At 35.8% G+C, this 19,324-nt stretch overlaps 1 protein-coding gene across 1 annotated transcript; it reads right to left on the bottom strand.

Annotated features, from left to right (window-relative positions):
• Window positions 1-17,027: 17,027 nt before the first annotated feature.
• LOC107872536 (ethylene-responsive transcription factor 13-like) lies at window positions 17,028-17,828 on the bottom strand. Its single transcript, XM_016719199.2, has one exon. It carries the CDS (start codon window positions 17,779-17,781, stop codon window positions 17,218-17,220), a length of 564 nt encoding a protein of 187 aa, XP_016574685.1. The 5' UTR covers window positions 17,782-17,828; the 3' UTR covers window positions 17,028-17,217.
• Window positions 17,829-19,324: the final 1,496 nt, after the last annotated feature.

Raw genomic sequence — 19,324 nt, 5'->3', positions numbered from 1 at the left:
CTCAACAAGCTTAGTCGAATTAGAGATGACTGATTTTGATATCATTCTCAGCATGGATTGGCTTTATTCTTTCTATGCCACAGTTGACTACAGAAATAGAATAGTGTAGTTTCAGATTTTGAATGAACCTATCCTAGAGTGGAGGGGTAGTACTTCAGCTTTCAGAGGTCAGCTTGTTTCTTACATTCGGGTATGGAAAATGATATCTAAGGGATGTGTCTATCATCTTGTTTATGTTAAGGATTCTAGTTCTGAGACTCCCAGTCTTGAATCAGTCCCAGTCGTGAGTGAATATTTAGATGTCTTTCCTGAAGATCTTCCAGGAATTTCTCCCAAAAAGGAAATAGACTTCGACATTAATCTTCTTCCAGATACTTAGCCTATATCTATTCCGCCATACATAATGGCACCAGCAAAACTCAAAAAACTTAAAGAGCAGTTGAAGGATCTCTTAGATAAGGGATTCATCAGACCCAATATGTCCCCTTGGGGCGCACCAATCTTATTCGTGTGTAAGAAAGATGGTTCTCTCAAAATGTACATTGATTAGCGTCAGCTCAATAGAGTCATGGTCAAGAAAAAGTATCCAATTCCTCAAATTGATGACTTATTTGACTAACTTTAGGCTGCCAGCTATTTCTATAAGATAGACCTCAGATCAAGCTATCATCAACTTAGAGTTAGGGAATATAACATTCCGAAAATAGCTTTTCAAACTCGGTATGGTCACTTCGAATTCCTAGTCATGTCCTTTGGTCTTACCAATGCCCATACATCTTTCATGAACTTGATGAACCGTGTGTTTAAGCAGTACTTGGACATGTTCATCATAGTCTACATAGATGATATTTTTGTCTATTCCCGTAGTGAATGTGATCACATAGACCATCTCAGAATTGTACTTCAGACTTTCAGAGATCATCAGCTATTCGCCAAATTTAGTAAATATGAATTTTGGCTAAGGTCAGTAGAATTCCTTGGTCATATAATTTTCGATGATGGCATTAGAGTAGATTCTCAAAAGACTTAAGTAGTAAGAAACTGGCCCAAACCATCTCTCCATCAGATATGAGGAGTTTCTTAGGTTTGGCTGGCTATTACAGACGGTTGTTGAGGGATTTTCTTCTATTGTATCCCCTATGTTAAGATGGACTTAGAAGAAAGTCAAGTTTCAGTGGTCAGATCCTTGCAAGAAGAGTTTTCAGGAGTTGAAGACTCGACTCACCTCAACTCTAGTTTTGGCTCTTCCATATGGTTCAGATAGTTTTATAGTATATTGTGATGCATCTAGAGTAGGCTTGGGTTGTGTCCTCATGTAGCATGGTAAGGTTATAGCCTATGCCTCCAGACAGCTTAAACCCCATGAGAAGAATTATCCTACTCATGATTTTGAGTTAGCATCCATAGTATTTGCCTTAAAGATTTGAAGGCATTAACTATACGGAGTTCATGTAGATGTGTTCACAGATCATAAGATCCTTCAGTATGTATTTTCTTAGAAATATCTCAATCTTCGTCAGAGAAGGTTGTTAGAGCTCTTGATAGATTATGACATGAGTGTCCTTTATAATTCGGGCAAGGCCAACGTAGTCACCGACGCTCTCAGTAGACTGTCTCTGGGTAGTGTTGCTCATGTTGAGGAAAGTATGAAGAAGTTAGCTCAGGAAGTCCATCATATTGCCAGACTAGTTGTTCGCTTAGTCGGTATAGAGGAGGGTGATATATGGGTTCAGAGTAGTTCAGAGTCATCTCTAGTTTTCAAGGTGAAAGAAAAGCAAGATAGAGATCCCAGTCTAGTCAAGTTGAAAGAGCCAGTCAAGGATCAGAAGGTTGAGGTTTTCTCCCAAGAAGGAGATGGTGTATTGCATTGTCAGGGTCGTCTGTGTGTTCCAGGTGTAGATGACTTGAGGCAGCGAATTCTTACAGAAGTATATGGTGCGTGATACTCTATTTATCCAAGGGCCACAAAGATGTACCACGACTTGTAGGAGATCTATTGGTGGAGTGGGATGAAGAGAGATATGGTAAAGTTTATGGATAAGTGCTCTACATGTCAGCAGGTTAAGATAGAGCATCAAAAGCCTAGTGGGTCCATACAAGAGTTCAATATTCCTACTTGGAAGTGGGAAGAAGTGAATATGAACTTTGTGACGGGTTTGCCTTGTACTTGTCATCAGCATAATTTAGTTTGGGTCATTGTAGACAGGATGACCAAATCAACTTATTTTCTTCAGTCCACACCTCTTATTCAATCGAGGATTATGCCAAACTCTACACCAGAGAGTTGGTCAGATTGCACAGTGTTCTGTTATCTATTATCTCAAATAGAGGTACCCAGTTCACCTCTTATTTTTGGAAAGCGTTCTAAAAGGGTCTTGGTACCCAAGTTTATCTTAGTACAACCTTCCATCCTCAGACAGATGGTCAAGCAAAAAATACCATTTAGACTTTAGAAGATATGATGTGAGCGTGTGCAATCGATTTCAAAGGTAGTTGGGATGACCACTTTCCTATGATTGAGTTTGCATATAACAACAACTATCATTCCAGTATTGAGATGGCTTCATTCGAAGCTCTCTATGGTAGAGGTACAGATCTCTAGTCAGTTGGTTTAAAGTTAGTGAGGCCTTAGTTATAGGGCCTGACTTAGTATTTGATGCCTTAGAAAAAGTCCAGTTGATCAGAGAAAGACTCCAGGCTGCTCAGAGCCGATAGGAGTCTTATGCAGATGTGCGCAGAAAAGATCTCGAGTTCAAGATTAGTGACTTTGTTTATCTAAAGATCTCTCCCATGAAGGGAGGAAAGAGATTCGTCAAGAAGGGAAAGATTAGTATCTGATATGTCGGTCCCTTCAAAATTCTTAGTCACTTCGGCAAAGTAGCTTATGAGCTCGAATTGCCTTCAGATCTAGCCTCAGTTCATCCAGTCTTTCATGTTTCTTTGCTCAAGAAGTGCATAGGTGTCCCCGTAGTTTTAGTCCCTATTAAGAGCACAGATATTCAGAACAACCTTTTTTTCGAAGTGATTCTGATTGAAATTCTTGACCATCAGACTGGCAGACTGAGGAACAAAGAAGTCCCTCTAGTCAAAGTTCTTTGGTGAAATCAGTCCGTTGAGGGAACTAATTGGGAAGCAAAAAAATATATGCGGACCAAGTATCCTCACCTCTTCTCTGCAAACCCAGATTTAGCTCAAGGCAATAGTTCTCCTTAAGCTTATTCAGTTTCATATTCAAGTTCTATTTATAAACCAGTTTCATGCTCAGATTCCCATTTTAAACTTGGCATTTATTTACCATTGCTTATTCACTCATATGTTCATGCATCAGTTCATTCATGTATTCACGCATCAGATATATGTGATCAGCTTAGCAGTACTATCAGTCATGTATTCATGTATCAGTTCAGTCATAAAACCATTCATCAGATATGCATAATCAGCATGAATCTCAGTAATGTCAGTCGTTTACTCATGTTTCAGTTCTCCCATCTAAATTAATCTCATTCAAGGACAAATGTTCCCAAGGGGGTGATATTGTAATACCCCGTACTTCTACCTAGCTTAAATTCATCCTGAAGATGTTAAAGACATGCTTTAAATATGAATACACTTTTATATATATGGAGTTTTCAAGATTTTAACTTTTTATTATGTGGGAAATTCAATAAGCTTTCCATCGGTACCAAATTTGCCCAAATCCAACACCCGGGCGAAGAGTTAGAGCCTTTTTAGTAAGACAGTGTATCACCTGAGCCATCAACTCATCGCGGAACCAACTTAAATGGTAATTGTCAATTTTCAGTGTTGCTCCGCGATAGTGGTACATCGCGGTAAAAGCCCAATTCACAATTTTCCTTTTCCAGTGTTCCAACGTGATACCACCGCGTCAAGGAAAGATTCCAGGTCGCGTCCAAGGTGGGAACGCGATTGTACCGCATTGCACCACCATGCAATTTTCTAGTTGTCACTATCCAAAGACACGGCGCAATAGCGCCGCATCGCACCCAGGGTCAAGATCGGAAAATTTTCACAAAAATTAAAAGACGCATCCAGGGTAAAATGGGTCTTTTTCCATAATTTTATTCCACCCAAATGTGGGATTTAAGCCCTAAAAAATGTCCTTAGCTACTTATTATTTACTTTTTTCCCAATATCAAGAACATTGTCTCTCAATAAAACAAAACCCTTGCCCTTGAGAATCAAGGTCAATCTCAAGAAATCCATCCAAGAACTCCAAGAACCTTCAAGGTTTTCTTTCTCACATGATTCCTTTCGTCCATGAAGCCCAAGAATCAAATTTTAAAATATGAATTATGATACTCATGCTATGTGTTGATTTTGTTCATGTGGTTGTTGTTGTTGTATGATTCCCAAGTTGGAATCTTTATGTGTTTTGATGAAAATATGTTAGCATGTGAGTTGAAAATCATGAATTTTAGTTGGTTATGATATGTTAATTTGATGATTACGCCATGCCCTAAGTCATGCACCCTAAGTGTTTGACAAAATGCCTAAGAGACTAGAAATTATATAATATGACTAAATTGTAACTTAAGTGAAGGATTCATGTTTTAGCCTTATGTTCAAATGACTCCCATTCTATTGATGTGCAATGTAGATGTTGGTTGGAAAGCTCATGATGTTAGAGTATGAAATTATGATATTAAGTATATGCATTCCTACCATGTATAAGATTATGATAACCATATACTTCATGAAATCTCCAACTTATTGTATTATGGATTGTTGATGTTGGTCGTGTATTCAAGAATGTCATGCCTTGTCAGTTTCCTTATATCGAGTTCTGGGGGTACTTGTACCTGAAAATTTAGTTGTGTGCCTAAAGCCAGTGCTATGTTTTCACGATATCCTTAGTCAAGCCATGTTTAGTAGAATTCAGTCAGTCATGTGACTCAAGAAAACTCAGTAAACTCAGTAATCCCAGTAATCTCAGAAAGCTCAGTACTTCAGTAATCTCAGTAGTATTCCATCAGTCAATAAAACTCAATGAACTCAATCCAGTTCAGTTCGGTTAATCATGTACAGTGTCTGTTCAGATGGAAGTAGGATTTAGCACCAAGTGAATCCAAGGATAAGGACACACACTGACAGTTGAGGGTGTGATCCTTAGAAGTAATCCTTGCGTTCCAGAACTATATAGCCAACATAGGTCGAGAATTCAACAATGACAGATGAGGGTTGATAAGGTGGATAAACATTGCCAGATGAGGGTTCCACCGTTCTCTTTTGGGGACACTGTTAGATGAGGGTCACCTACATCTTGTCTTTACTAGTGGCACGGTATTGATACCCTTCCAATTGGGATTACAGATTAGACCCCAACCTAGCTATATTGATTTATTAAGGTCATGTCGGTTAGATGACAACTTCCCACAATTACAGTTTTAAACTCAATTTCAGTAATAGAAATCAGATAGTTCTTCAGAATTTTAGAACTGTTAGATACAGTCAACTTAGAATAGTACGGAACTCAGTTAGTTCCATCAAAAACTAGACTGTCAAATATAGTTACTCAGTATCAGTTATATCAGTTATTAGTGACTCATGTTATCAGTAATCAGACTCAGTAGTCAGTATAATCATGAATTTCAGTCACAGTCACTTATTCATGCATGTATTCTGACATTCATGTTATATAGTCAGTTATCATTGTTCATGCATTTGAACTCTTTCCATTCAGCCTACCTCACTTGCATACCAATACATTCAATCTAACTGACGTATTTATGCTATGTTGTTTTATACCATAGGTTCAGAAGCACGAGCTCCAGGGCATCCATAGTAGATCGGACATTCAGCAGTTAGACTAGCAGTGAGTCCTCATCATTTGAGAATAGCATGATTATTTTATTACTTTATTATTTCAGTGGTCCGAAGTTAGTTGGGCATATGTCCCATCAACTTCTCATTCAGACAGTTTAGAGGCTTTCAGACTACAGTCTTTTCAGACTAGATGTTTTCAAACATTGTTTCAATTTTGGTATTATCATACCACATTATTCAGATATAGTTTTATCAGATGTTTATTAGTTTTGAACCTTATGGCATGTTTCAGCGTACTATTTCCACATTTATACAGTATATTAGCAGTGTTCTGGTACAGATATTAGTCATGGGTTAGCTTGTGGTCCTTCAGGGTCATAAGGACCGTGTAGCATTTCGGGTACCAGATTTGGGGAGTTACACATTTGGATCAGAACGCCAACTTGGTTAATCCTTATCCGACCCACTGGCCAAATTCTTAAACAAGTAAAAATATCAAATAATGTGTAATGTCTCTGGAGATCATCACTTCCGAATGACTACCCTTCCTACCTCACCTAGGCTGGTTGTCAAATCTAAAGGCGTTCTAAGAAAAGGATAAAACTAACATTTTTAGAATACTTATCATCCCACTTATCGTCCAAGAGACATTGGGATTTGCTAATTTGGATCTGTGGTCTAGACAAATAAAGCTATGTTTTCCTAAAACTCAAAGCGCGTAACACATTGGACGTCACATAGCACATAATGATCTCAAAGATGCCTCTTGGTTAATTAAGAATTGGTTAAATTGATTAATATACAAAGACAAATAATTACTTATTTTGATGTCATTAACCTATAGGCATGATATATAAGTGTTCAACAATTGTTTAATATGACAAAAGATAATTGTTATTCAAGTCTAAATAATGTGTTGCGAATTTATTAAAAGAGCGTGTCAAAGTGAAGTAAATATGTTAAAGAGTTGTGCTCATGAATTTCATTGTGCAAGACATATTGTTAGTTAATGACAGTGCAGGAAGTTAAAGTTACATGTTGAAAATTATTACCGAAATTTATTTTAAATACTGTAAAGTTCATTAACATGCTAAAGATGCATTTAAATGTTGAAAAATGAATTAACATGCAGAAATTTTTATGTTTAACATACCAAAATTTTAATATTGACATTCTGAGAGGAATTTTAAAATGTGGAAGGTAATTAACATGCTGGAAAATGCCTAACTTTACTGTTTTGACACGCTAAAAAATATGTTAATGTACAGGAATTTTATGTTAACATGCTCTAAAAATATTGACATGCTTAATTTTACATTAATATGCTAAAACATACAATGACATGCTTAATTCTAATGTTCAACGTGCTAAAAATGTATTAATATGCAGGAATTTAATTTTTGACATGCTAAAAAATATTAACATGCTTAAATTCGTATTAACATGATAAAACATACAATGACATATTAAAATTGCTTAAGCCTAATGTTTAACATGCTGAAAAATATATTAACCCACTTGGATTTAATTTAATATGCTTAACATGCTGAAAATACATTAACATGCTTAAATCTAATTTAATATGCTAACATGCTAAAGATCATGCTTAGAGTCACTTTAATGTGCTGACATGCTAAAAATATATTAATATGCTTGCATACTAAAAAATATATTAATATGCTTAACGTCAATTTAATTAAGTATGTCGATTTTAGTGAAATTCTGAAATAAAGAATTCTAAGCGGATCAATTAATAAACCACAGATTAAGTGTCTAAGCGATTCACGTATTAATAAATCTTAGGATTGTGTGCCTAAATGATCCACTTAGAACGTAACACATATAAAATCAAAGTTGTGCTTATCCATACTATCCATAAAGCATGTAAGTTTCCGCCCCCCGAGCAGTCCCCAAATTTTATTACTACAACAGAATAAAGTTTATACCATATTACAAACCAACCTTAATAAAAGAATGAAATAGACTAAGTTAAAAGTGGGCAACATCCCTTCCCATCCCCAGGCGACTCTTCAGAATCACGTATTAGTGGCACCTGTTGAATACAATAAAAATAGAAAAGCAAGCACAAGACAAACTCACACACTGTCTAATACACCAAAATAGTGAAACAAGGTATAGCAAGCAAGCAATGAACAATTATTTCACACTAACTCTATAAAAATGTTTTCCAATGATATTCACAACACAAACAGTTATCACCGAAAGAAAGAATATAATTGTATCGAGTAGGGGCTTACCAGTTAACGACAAAGAAATAATAAGGAAGATGTAAACAAAGCAATTGCAACAACGTAAATAAGCCAAATACTTCTGTCAGAGTAATGCACCAAAGGACTGAAGAATTAAAAGATTTTCTTTTTCCTTTGTACTAGAGAGTAAAAAGCAGAGAAGGTGGAATATGAATATTTTTTTCTACTTGAAAAGAGGAGTTTTTTATATAGTGTGGAAAAATAAATCAGCCTCAAGCATAAAAAGAAAGAAAATAAATTTAATCAAATCTTTAGACACTACTAGTAAGGTGTTAAATCAATTATCATAAATCACGGTTGTCTATTCAATAAGATTAAGGACAAAGAGTAAATTTGCATGTCACAATTGCCGTAAATAGATAAGTATCTAAGTTGTGGCACAAATCGTGTAGATCCCTTATCAAAAGGTAAGGGAATCAGGAAACAAGGTTACCAAAATTATGACCATCTCATAATTATAGGAATTAATTATTCCATAATTACCATAGTAAATCAATTAAAATATTATATTATTAGATCATCATTAACAAGCAGGTAAAGAAATTTAACATAGTGAATCAATTACATAAAATATTATCAAATAATTACAAATAAATAAGTAAAAAAAAGAATTTGTTTATACCCAAATAAAGGAAAAAATCAGTAAATCGACCTAACATAGGTAATTTACCTTAAATATGAGAAGAAAGGGAATTGTCAAAGTTCAAAAAATAAAATTCGGAGAAAATAATTGTACTGTATCAAATCAATTCACATATTGAAGCATATTTTATCAACAATAGCAGAATAGAATTGAGTTAATACTCATAGAATAATCAAGCAGACCAAATCCACTAAAAACAAAAGAAGAGATAACAATTATTAGATGATAAATGAACTCGAGCAAATAATACGTCACGGGTACAATTACAAATTAAGGCTTTTGACATATTATAGTCTTAGCATATAAAACCAACACAAATGACAGAGAATAGGAACTAAGAAATCAATCACACTTTGTTAAGATTTTTTATTGGTCAAACCTGTAGATGGATTTTTGAGAACCCACCACTTTCCAAAAAATAGGTCAGCGGTGGCAGATTCGCCGGCGGAGCCAGCTGGAGTGGCTGGAGGAGGCGGTCGGCTGCTGGTGGAGTCATTTGGTTGGAGAAGTGGCAGCGCTGGAGGGTTTTGGAGTAGGAGGGTCGGCATGCGAAGGTTGATGGAGGTAACGGAGAGGGCTGTTGGCGATGGTGGGGAGTGAGACGGTGGCTGGGGTGGCTGCCTTGCCTACGGAGGAGGGAGACAGGCGGAAGAGGTCGACACCGGGGTGAGAAAGACGACAGCGCTGGTGGTTTTTTTTGGCCGGAGTGGTGAACAACGGTGGTTGGTGGAAGTTGAGTTTAGAGAGAGAAAAAGGGTAGAGAGAGAGAAGGGTCGGCTATTTTGTTGAAAATAGAGCGATTAGGGTTTATGTTGGTATAAATAAAAAGAGTAGAGTGGGTTGATCTCAGCCGTTGGACCGATCTTGATCCATGGCTGAGATTAAAAAGAATAAGAAAAAAAATTGGGACCTTTTAAATTGAATTAAGTTTGTCTAGAATAGTAACAAGTTGTGTAAAATTATGCTAAAATTGTTGTAAATTGGATGGGAAAAGGCTAGAATTTCAATAAATTAGGAAAATCATTTTAAATTAGGTTGCTAATTAAATGAGACGTCGATATCAAAATAAACTAAGCATGTAAAAATTAATGTTACGAGAAATTATTATATAAAATTATTGCTAATAATAATAATAATAATAATAATAGACAATGTATTTATAAATTGTGAGTGTGCATATTTGCGAAAAAGAATTAATAAAATATTGATAAAATTATGTAAATAAATATTATATTTAAATTAATGAATCAAAAAATGATACTGAAAAGTGATAAAATAATTTGTATATATTTTAAAATCATGGATGTGACACGTCAAAAATCTGTTTGATGCAAGAAAATGAGTAAAAAATACTAACATTTCAAATTAATTATTTTGCTAAAATAGCAACCTAAAAGGAGCATCGGGAGGTCAAAATTTGGTGTCAACACCTACTGGTTGTTCTGAGTAGCTATAGAATGGGATAATGTCGTGAAAGTGGCCCTGATTTCGGCGTGAGAGACATGCTCATTCAGAGGATCTTCCTGAACAGGTAGGGGTGCGGGCTGATCCCCATTCCCTCTTTCGTTGTTTCTTCTGGGAGGCATTATCTGTAAACGAAATGAAGGATGAGTTAGAAAGAGAAATTGAATAGATATCATGCTCTTTAGCACGACATGAACTTTGAAATAAGGGAAACTTTCCTAAAAATGTTTCATAGCCTCTTGTCCATAAGTGTGGCGTGCTTCACGCCTATGCACAAGACTCTACTCAATGCGAATTTCAGACTCCCTAAGATATTTAATAACCTTAGGTTCTAATACCAAGTTTGGTCACGACCCGAGGCTACCCTCTAGACGTGACAATGGTGTTTACGGTCACAAGTAACCACAAGCTAACCCATAAGCTAGTACCTGCTGTGAGCACTGAATAAAAGACACCAAAATAACATATGCAGAAGATAAACTGATAAAATACTGAAAATATGAATACTAAATATATATAAGCGATAAGCCTGAATTATCTTCAACAACTAATAATACTAAAAAACTGAATAGCTGTACACTAATTATCTGTCTGAAAGCCTCTAAACATCGTGAGGAGTTGATGGGATAAACCCCCAACTAAATCTAACTAAATGAACATAAGGAAATACTGAAATAAAATTGAGACAAACATATCATGTCCTCTATAGATGAGGACTCACCACTACTGCTGCTGAGTAACTGTCACGACCCGAGCCGAGGCCCTGGTCGCGATGGGTATCTCGAACCAAAAAGGCCTGAGAGACCTCTGTAACTCCCAACCCACTAGTGATATTGTCCGCTCTAGTCCCAGGCCTGCACGACTTTAAAATGCGTCACTATGGAGTAAGACTTTCTTACTTATATACCTAGTATCCCTCCTGGGTTTTTGCTGATGTGGGACTCCTTCCTAAGTTGGGGTGTTATATACACCCCCCCTATGGACTCAGCGTCCTCACTGTGGTTTGCCCCCACAAAATGACATTTTGCCTACACTCAGGACTGAGGTTTGCCCCCCCCCCCCTTACTGGGATTCGCCTACACTCAGTTTGAACTTCGGCCCACATCGACAGGGCTGACACAAGAGCGACTCTGATACAATTTTGTCATGAGCCGAGCTGGGGCCCTGGCCGCGATGGGCATCCCTAACCATCAAGGCCTGAGAGACCCCTGTAACTCCCAACCCACTAGTAATATTATCTGCTCTAGGCACAGGCCTGCACGGCTTTAAAACGAGTCACTAGGGAGTAAGGCTTTCTTACTTATATACCCAGTACCCTTCTGTGTTTTGCCGATGTGGGATTCTTTCCTAAGTTGGGGTGTTATAGTACCGCTGAGCTGTCTAGGAATGGTCGGAAAATTGAGTATCCGAACCTATGTTGTTAGACAACATAGCTCAAAGAAAAGTATGTGGTTAGTACTCTGAATGTACTGGTATATGAGATGAGGACTGGCTGAGATACATGAGATAACTGAGCATGAATACATGAACATGTAATATCAGAGAATGCAAGACAAAGCATAAACATGTTACTAAAATATTCTAAAATCTTAAAAGACCGAAGCCTGTAGAACTGAATAAATGAAAATCTTTACACTTGGTCAAGCAAACCTGAACTGGGATATACTGTAATACTGACTAAAACTGTGAAAGGTATCATGTAACTGATAGCCCCAATATGAGCTAATTGTGGTCTAACCTATAACCCCAGTTGGAAAGGTGTCAGTACCGTGCCACGAGTACTAACACATGACTGACGATATGAATCCACAAGGATGATGTACCGAAGGACTAGCGAGTCACCCTTTACGGGAAGGTGCTCTCATGAGATATGTGTTAACCCTCAACTAGCAGGAAGAGACCTCAAACCTACGCTGGCTACGTAGTTTTAGAACTCAGGGACTGTTACTAAAGGTTACACCTTCTACTGGCAGATGATCCCCCATCCCTAGGTTCGCTCGGTGCTAAATTCTACTCCCAACTGAACTGACACTGGTACTGGACTGAACTAAATTCAACTGAATGTAACAACTGACATCGCTGATCATGATTATAACAACTGAGTAACTGGTAATATTCATGATTTAACTAAAATCCTTACTTGAAAGATCTGAAATGTAAGTAAACACGTAGGTATCAAGTGTTCATAACCCGCCAGCACTGAATGATCGTAGAGTACAATACTGAAGCTTAAAACTTTAGTATGGGATTATGGTTCAAAGACCCCATAACACAATATTTTATCAAACATATGAGAATCATGAACTTGAACATGGGAACGTGTTAAGTATGAGGAAAACAACATGATTACATGGCTAAATTCATAAATTAGGGATTTAACAAGAAATTCACTTGAATATGACACGAGAAACTGAAATTTAAAGCATGAAGCAACCTAACTTTTCATGGGATCTTACATAGACATGGATTTAGTTCAAATTATTAGAGAACACATGAGTTTAACCCATATTGAATATATGAAATTCCATAGTAGAGGACAAACTCTACAACTTAATTAAAAAGGAGGATTTTGGGCTCCATGGGTGCAAGGGACCTATGGATGAATACCCATATACCTTAATAGATAGTTTCTTGAGGATTTCTTGAACTTTAGCAGCTTAAACTCTTGATTTCTTGGAGAAAAAGTTTGAGTTTGTTATTGGGGAAAGAGGAAGATTTCTTGAGAACAATTTGGAGTGGAAGGGGCAAATAATGCCCTTTTGGAAGTCCCAAAATGTGTTAAGGATGAATTGGGTTGAGGAAAATGACTAAAAAACCCCTTGGGAACTTAAACTATATAACTATGCGGGACAGAGCCACGCGCCGCATCTCTCTCTGCAGGAGAGAGCAACGCACCATGCAACTTACTCCAGGGGAGAAAGTCACGCATCACAGACCACTCTACCTTGGGAGAGAGCAACACGTTACGGCCTTATCGCGTTGCTTCTTTATTTTAGCCATCCAAACATGCCCCAATCCTCGTTCGAAAATCCCAAAACTCTGGCAAGACATACTTTGAACCTACCTAATCATGAATCAACTCAAAAACCAACATTTCGGGGTCGTAAAGGCCAAAGTAGAGATTTGTAAAGTTTAGGGGTTTTGAAAATGACTAAGTCCTCAATACTTAGTGAAATTTTCAAGCCTTGGACCCCTTAAGCATAGAACTAAGAGCTGAATCGAGCTTAGAATATTATGGGGTATTACAATACATCTTAACTTGCATTTAATGAAGATTCACCAGCTCAAACACCGTCTAAGGCCTCAACCGAAAGCTCGACTCCCTCGAATAAACACCAAACACATCCAACCTACTCAAAAATGACATCTACAAGTTAAAAAATCTAATGATACCCATATTGACCCTATTTCAGACACTCTAAAATAGGTTAGAAAAATGAGTTCAAAAAAGAAAGAGATAGAATCCAAATTTTATTTTTTAAAATATATTTTTTAAGATTATAGGATCATATAGGAGAAAGCCCATACGACGGATTAAAATAAGGTTCAATTGAAAGAAAAATCCTTCTTAAATTTTATTGACAACCCCCCCCCCCCCAAATTTCCATTTTAAAACCAAATTTAAAGAGTATTTGATGATATAACTCGATGAAAATTAATGGGACTAAGGTTTCAGAGTTTAATCAATCTTAAATGATGAAGAAAACCCTACAAATCATCCAAATCTGAGGCTCAAAGGTCCAAAAGTGATGAAAAATTGCGAAAAAGGATTTATGTATAGGTTGGCCGCTTTAGTGGCTAAGTGACCGCTAAAGCGACCTCGGGGTTCTTAAGCGGCTTCACCAACTAATGCTTTGCACTAGCAACTTCGCTAAAAGGATAAGTTTCTCGATCAGACCCTCAAAATTCATTCGTAACCTTGTGAGTACAAACAAAATGTGCTACTAGGATAATTTCGACATTTTGGACTCAATAAGATGTTGAATTTTTAAAAATGATGAAAAATTGTGAAAAAAGATTTATGTACAGGTTGGCCGCTTTAGTGGCTAAGTGACCGCTAAAGCGCCCCCTGGGTTCGTAAGCGGCTTCACCAATTGATGCTTTGCACCAGCAACTTTGCTAAAAGGCTAAGTTTCTCGATCAGACCCTCAAAATTCATTCGGAACCTTGTGAGTACAAACAAAATGCGCTACTAGGGTAATTTTGACATTTTGGACTCAATAAGATGTTGAATTTTTTAAAAAGGATTGTTTTTACTAAATTAACCCTCGGGACCTCTTTTTTACTATTTTCCAAATGAATGCTCGAAATACAAAATAAAGGCTCAACACCCGAACTAACCATGCTACCAACTCAAAATCAATATTTCAGATCTACCGGCATAGTCTAAACTTCCACTAGAGACTCAGATCAAGAAATATTGATCAAAGTTAACTATTGACTCTTAAAGCCTCAAAATATGCTCAAACTCACCCAAAACCTTTTCGAAGACCTTGGGAATCGTGCCCACCATTTCCATAACTCATAAATCAAATAAGACAATCATAAAAAAGGGGTAAAATGGTCAAAAAATAGAAAATTTAAAATTTCAATGCGAGGGTCATTACACTAATGTATGTCACAAAAGGAAATTGGTTTGTCATCATCATAAAGGATAAATTAATGTAATTGTGATTTTGATGACTGAGAACTGACTGAGTTCAACGACAGATGAAACCATAAGATAATAATGTTTTAATCTTTGGGTGGCAGTGATGGGTTTTCATGGTGATGATGAGAATATATATAGTGTTCCCCAACAAAAGGCTCTATACTTAACCCACCATCCCCATTTAACTTACCTAACCCAACTCCACCACACTACCACCACCTCCGATGAGCTCATAGGAATCTTCATCGAAACTTTGACTAATCTCTAGCAAAAATCTCTCTACTCTCTCAAAGCTTCATGAACGCACCTCTGTGCTCCCTCAAATTCGAAAGAACTCTCTCAAAGTGTGTAACTAAGGAGAAACCGATTTGTTTGGGTTCGTATTATGTTAAGTCGGGTCAGATCGAGTGAGTTAAACTAGAATATGGGTTATTTATGTTGATTTGAATTTTTCTGTTAAATAAAAGTGTTTGGATGAAAACTTTCTTAACAACGGAGATAAATTTGACCCCAAAATATGAAGAAGAATAAATCTAGCTAATTTTAAAAAGTAGAGAGATAAATTTGATCATTTTTCCTTATTTCAATGTATTTGGAAAAAGGGAAGCCTGTCAAGGCATGAGGCTCATTCGAATGCTCCTCGGTAAAAAATAACATTGTATATATAAGAATCCAATTATTTTATATATATATATATATATATATATATATATATATATATATATATATCATTGACTTCTTCAAATACTTATTTCTTCATATTTTTGAACCCTTTAATGTTAATACTAACTCCGCCATTAAAGTCACATCAAGTGACCTACTCCCATAATATATATTATTTCCCCACCCCTCGTGGCAAGACAAAGGCACAAATTAAACAAAACAAAAAAGCTTAAAACAAAAAAGCTTGATATCTTGAAGAGATTCGAAGAATTAATTAACATGTAACTACATGTGGATGCACCCTTAATTTTATCTAATTCTGATTATGAATGGAGTAGTGGAAAATAAAGGCTAGCTTTCGATCTCATTTTATAATGTTTTGTGTCATGCTGGTTGTCACTATTTGTCTATTATTTATCTCCACATATGCAAGATGTTTGTTGTTCATGAAGGGCCATTCTTTTATATATATATATATATGCATATCTTAGAATATTGTTTTCAATATCATTCAGAACTCTTTTAAGCCGTTCAAAAATCTGTTTCATTAATCACTAAGGAGATTTGGTAAATTTTTCGCTTAATACATACATTGACATATCTACTTGCATTGATTTGTAAGTGGGAGTATAATATTTAAGTGATAACAGAAGAAATTGCTAGAGTTCTTCGAAAGAGTGAAAGTAGAGAGACACATCCAAATCAAAAGTGAGAGCAGTTTAAAGAATTTAAGTGAGCATTTGGTTATGAAAATCAAATATTATATATTTTATTTGAAAATTTTAAAATGCTAAAATCTAAGTTGTTTTTTGGTCATATTTTTTTGCAAAGAAAATTTTTGAATGTACTTCTAAAAATGGTTTAAACCCCCAATTTCTATAAACTAGCAAAATTACCAACTTGATTAATTCACCTGAAACAAATAACCAAATCTACTCTAAAAGAGTAATATCTCAATAGATAGTCACATAATTTCATAATATTACAAATATTTTTCACTTTATTTGAATTTTTTAAAGTTGAAGTTAAAGATAACTATCGTTTTGCAAATAATATTTAACTGTTTGAATTTGCTTTCTATAAATTCAAGTGGATTAAGTATGTATTATTAACCCCTAAGCATACGGTCATAAAAGGACGAGTCAATTCAATGAACTCCCCTTTATGATTTCCCATAAGTAAACAGTTTCTAGAACTTTAAATCAAGGCAAAACTTATTAATTGTTGATACAATAGGCTCAACTCTATTATATATACATGACATTTATTTTGGTTTATTATGAAGCAAAGCACGTAAAATAAAACAAATTTGATACAAAACGATTATTCACTTTGATATCCTGCTACTAATTTCCTTTTGCGTAAAAAAGAGATGGTTTAATTCGATGTTCAATAAGGAATATGAACATAGGTTTAGACAAAATAAATCAATTGGCGATCTTGCATGGTACTATAGTGAAAATATCATTGAAGATCCAAGTCGAAACGTGAAAAGAAATTTATACAAATAAACTTTAAGTTATAGACACTAATAATAACATTTGATCAGCTCTTCACATAGGCAAGCTTGAATTTTACAATACGAAAAAAAAACATGAGAACGTAAAACAAAGGTTACATAATAAGTTCATGAGCTCAGCCCTTTTTCACGAAAAAAGAAAAGGAGTAGGAGGAACAAGGAAGAGTACTTCAATCTTCATATATTTGTAATTCAAACTTAAAACCGAAAATTCTTTTTAATCCTAAGGATGAAATGCATAATTAGTGACTCCAAACATTTGTATGATACTATGATTATTTAAATTAACTTTAGCTAGGCTGTTTATTAGCTGAGCATTTCTCCTTTTTGGACTCGGAATTTCTTCTTCCTCCTTTATTTCGGGCGAGTGCGAACGCCGCTTAGGCCGAACTCTGTTCAGCAAAGCGACGTTCGTATCAATCAAGTGGGGGAAATTCAATAAAGCCCGAGTACCCCTTAATTTAAATGCAGCTCGGTCATAAGCCAACGCCGCGTCCTTTGGGCTCTCGTAAGTTCCCAACCAAAGCCTAGCGCCTTTTCTTTTTGGGTCTCTAATTTCAGCAGCAAATTTTCCCCATGGTCGCCTACGCACGCCTCTGTATTTCTTCCAGTTATTCTGTACTTGTGATGAAGCACACGGCATACTATCTCCATTTTCGTCTATCTTCTCCCACTTTTTGACCGATAGATTGTCGGAGATTGAGTCTGAGTTGGAGCTGTTGAATTGATGCTCTAGTTCTAAATCAAGAATGCTTAGATCAAATTCTCTTGAATTTTCTTGATGCATATTTGAATATTTGGAAAGGGAAGCCTTGTGTGGGATTTCTTTCTTTCCTATTTTTATGCAGTTTAAATTGAAAGGGGTGAATGATTTATATATATAGGTGTAGCTGTTGGTGGGGTAACATGATTCTAATTTTTTTTTAAACAAAGGAGAATAGGAATCCAATCTTTACCAATAAGGTGAAAGTTCAAGTAGTCAATCAATATAATTGTGCTATTAAGATTTCTTCAATACTAAAACATTTTATTCGAGGAGATAATTGTTTTTACGTTCTAATTTATATAACCATCTAACTAACAATATCCGGTACTTATTGGTCAGACAAATCCAAATTCATTTCGCATGAGACGTTAAAAGGGAAACACTTTCTACTAAAAATTTCTCTCTTATTATAACTAGATTCTGAAACTTTCAAAGAGCGAAGAAATTTCATTTAGAGGTACTTTTAGTTGCTTGTTCATGGACTTGATAAAAGAGTAAATACATAATTATCTCTTGATGTTGGTTGAGATTTTCAAAAAGGCATCTAAACTTTGAATTCGACCTATTACCCCACAATTTTTCTTTATTCCGTTCCAAATACACTATTTTTGACCTTTGCATGTATACACGCGCCATAGGCCCGTGAAAGGGCTTAAAATTGACTTTTTTGACCAATAAAAAGCTGCCACGTGAAAATAATTAATATATAATTTATATTTTTGTAAAAGAAAATAAATTAATATTTATTTATTTTTTAAAATTACCCGGTACCCCCTTCTCTCCCCCCCTAACCCACCCTTTCTTCTTCAACACCTTCAACACCATTAAAATTCATTTAAGTTTTTTTTAAAAAAAAAAAATCATTAAAACTTCATTAAAGCTCAACACAATGTCTTCTTCAACACAATATCTTCTTCAACACCATTAAAGGTCCCTTGAAGCTTTTTTTTTTAAAAAAAATATCTTTAAAACTCCACTAAAGCTCCTCCATTAAAACTCCATTAAAGCTCATTTAACTATCTTTAAAACTCAATTCAATCATTTAACTATCCTTAAAACTCAATTTAATCATAAAACAATTTATTGAATTGATTTGAACAAGAAAAAAAAATAAACGGGAAGAAAGATTTTGACGGGGTGGGTCGGGTGGGGTGGGGGGTTAGGGGGAGGTGCTGATAGGGTAGGGTTGTTGGGCGGAGGGTGGGGGTGCTGAATGAGGGTGGGGGTGGAGGGGGGCTACTAGATGTGGGGCAAAAGGGGGAAGAGAAGGGGGTGCTGGACACGGGGGTGAGGGAAGAGGGGGTGGGGTGGGTGATAAATTAAATAAAAAGGAGAGATTTATTAAAAAAATAAAATAAAATATAAAATTAAATACATTTAACACGTGACAACACCTGATTAGTGTGTGTGTTCAATCTTTTTGTTGTGACTGAGATTCAGCAAAATGATGTATTTGCAACGGATTAAGTAAGAATCGTGGGGTAATAAATCGAATTCAAAGTTTAGATATCTTTTTAAAAATTCCGACCAATATCAAGGGGTAATTATGTATTTACTCTTGATA

Source organism: Capsicum annuum, chromosome 5, assembly GCF_002878395.1.
Source record: "Capsicum annuum cultivar UCD-10X-F1 chromosome 5, UCD10Xv1.1, whole genome shotgun sequence".
NCBI classification, from domain to species: domain Eukaryota; kingdom Viridiplantae; phylum Streptophyta; class Magnoliopsida; order Solanales; family Solanaceae; genus Capsicum; species Capsicum annuum.
Note: the sequence above shows the minus strand (reverse complement) of the source record. Positions and strands in the feature narration are given on the sequence as shown.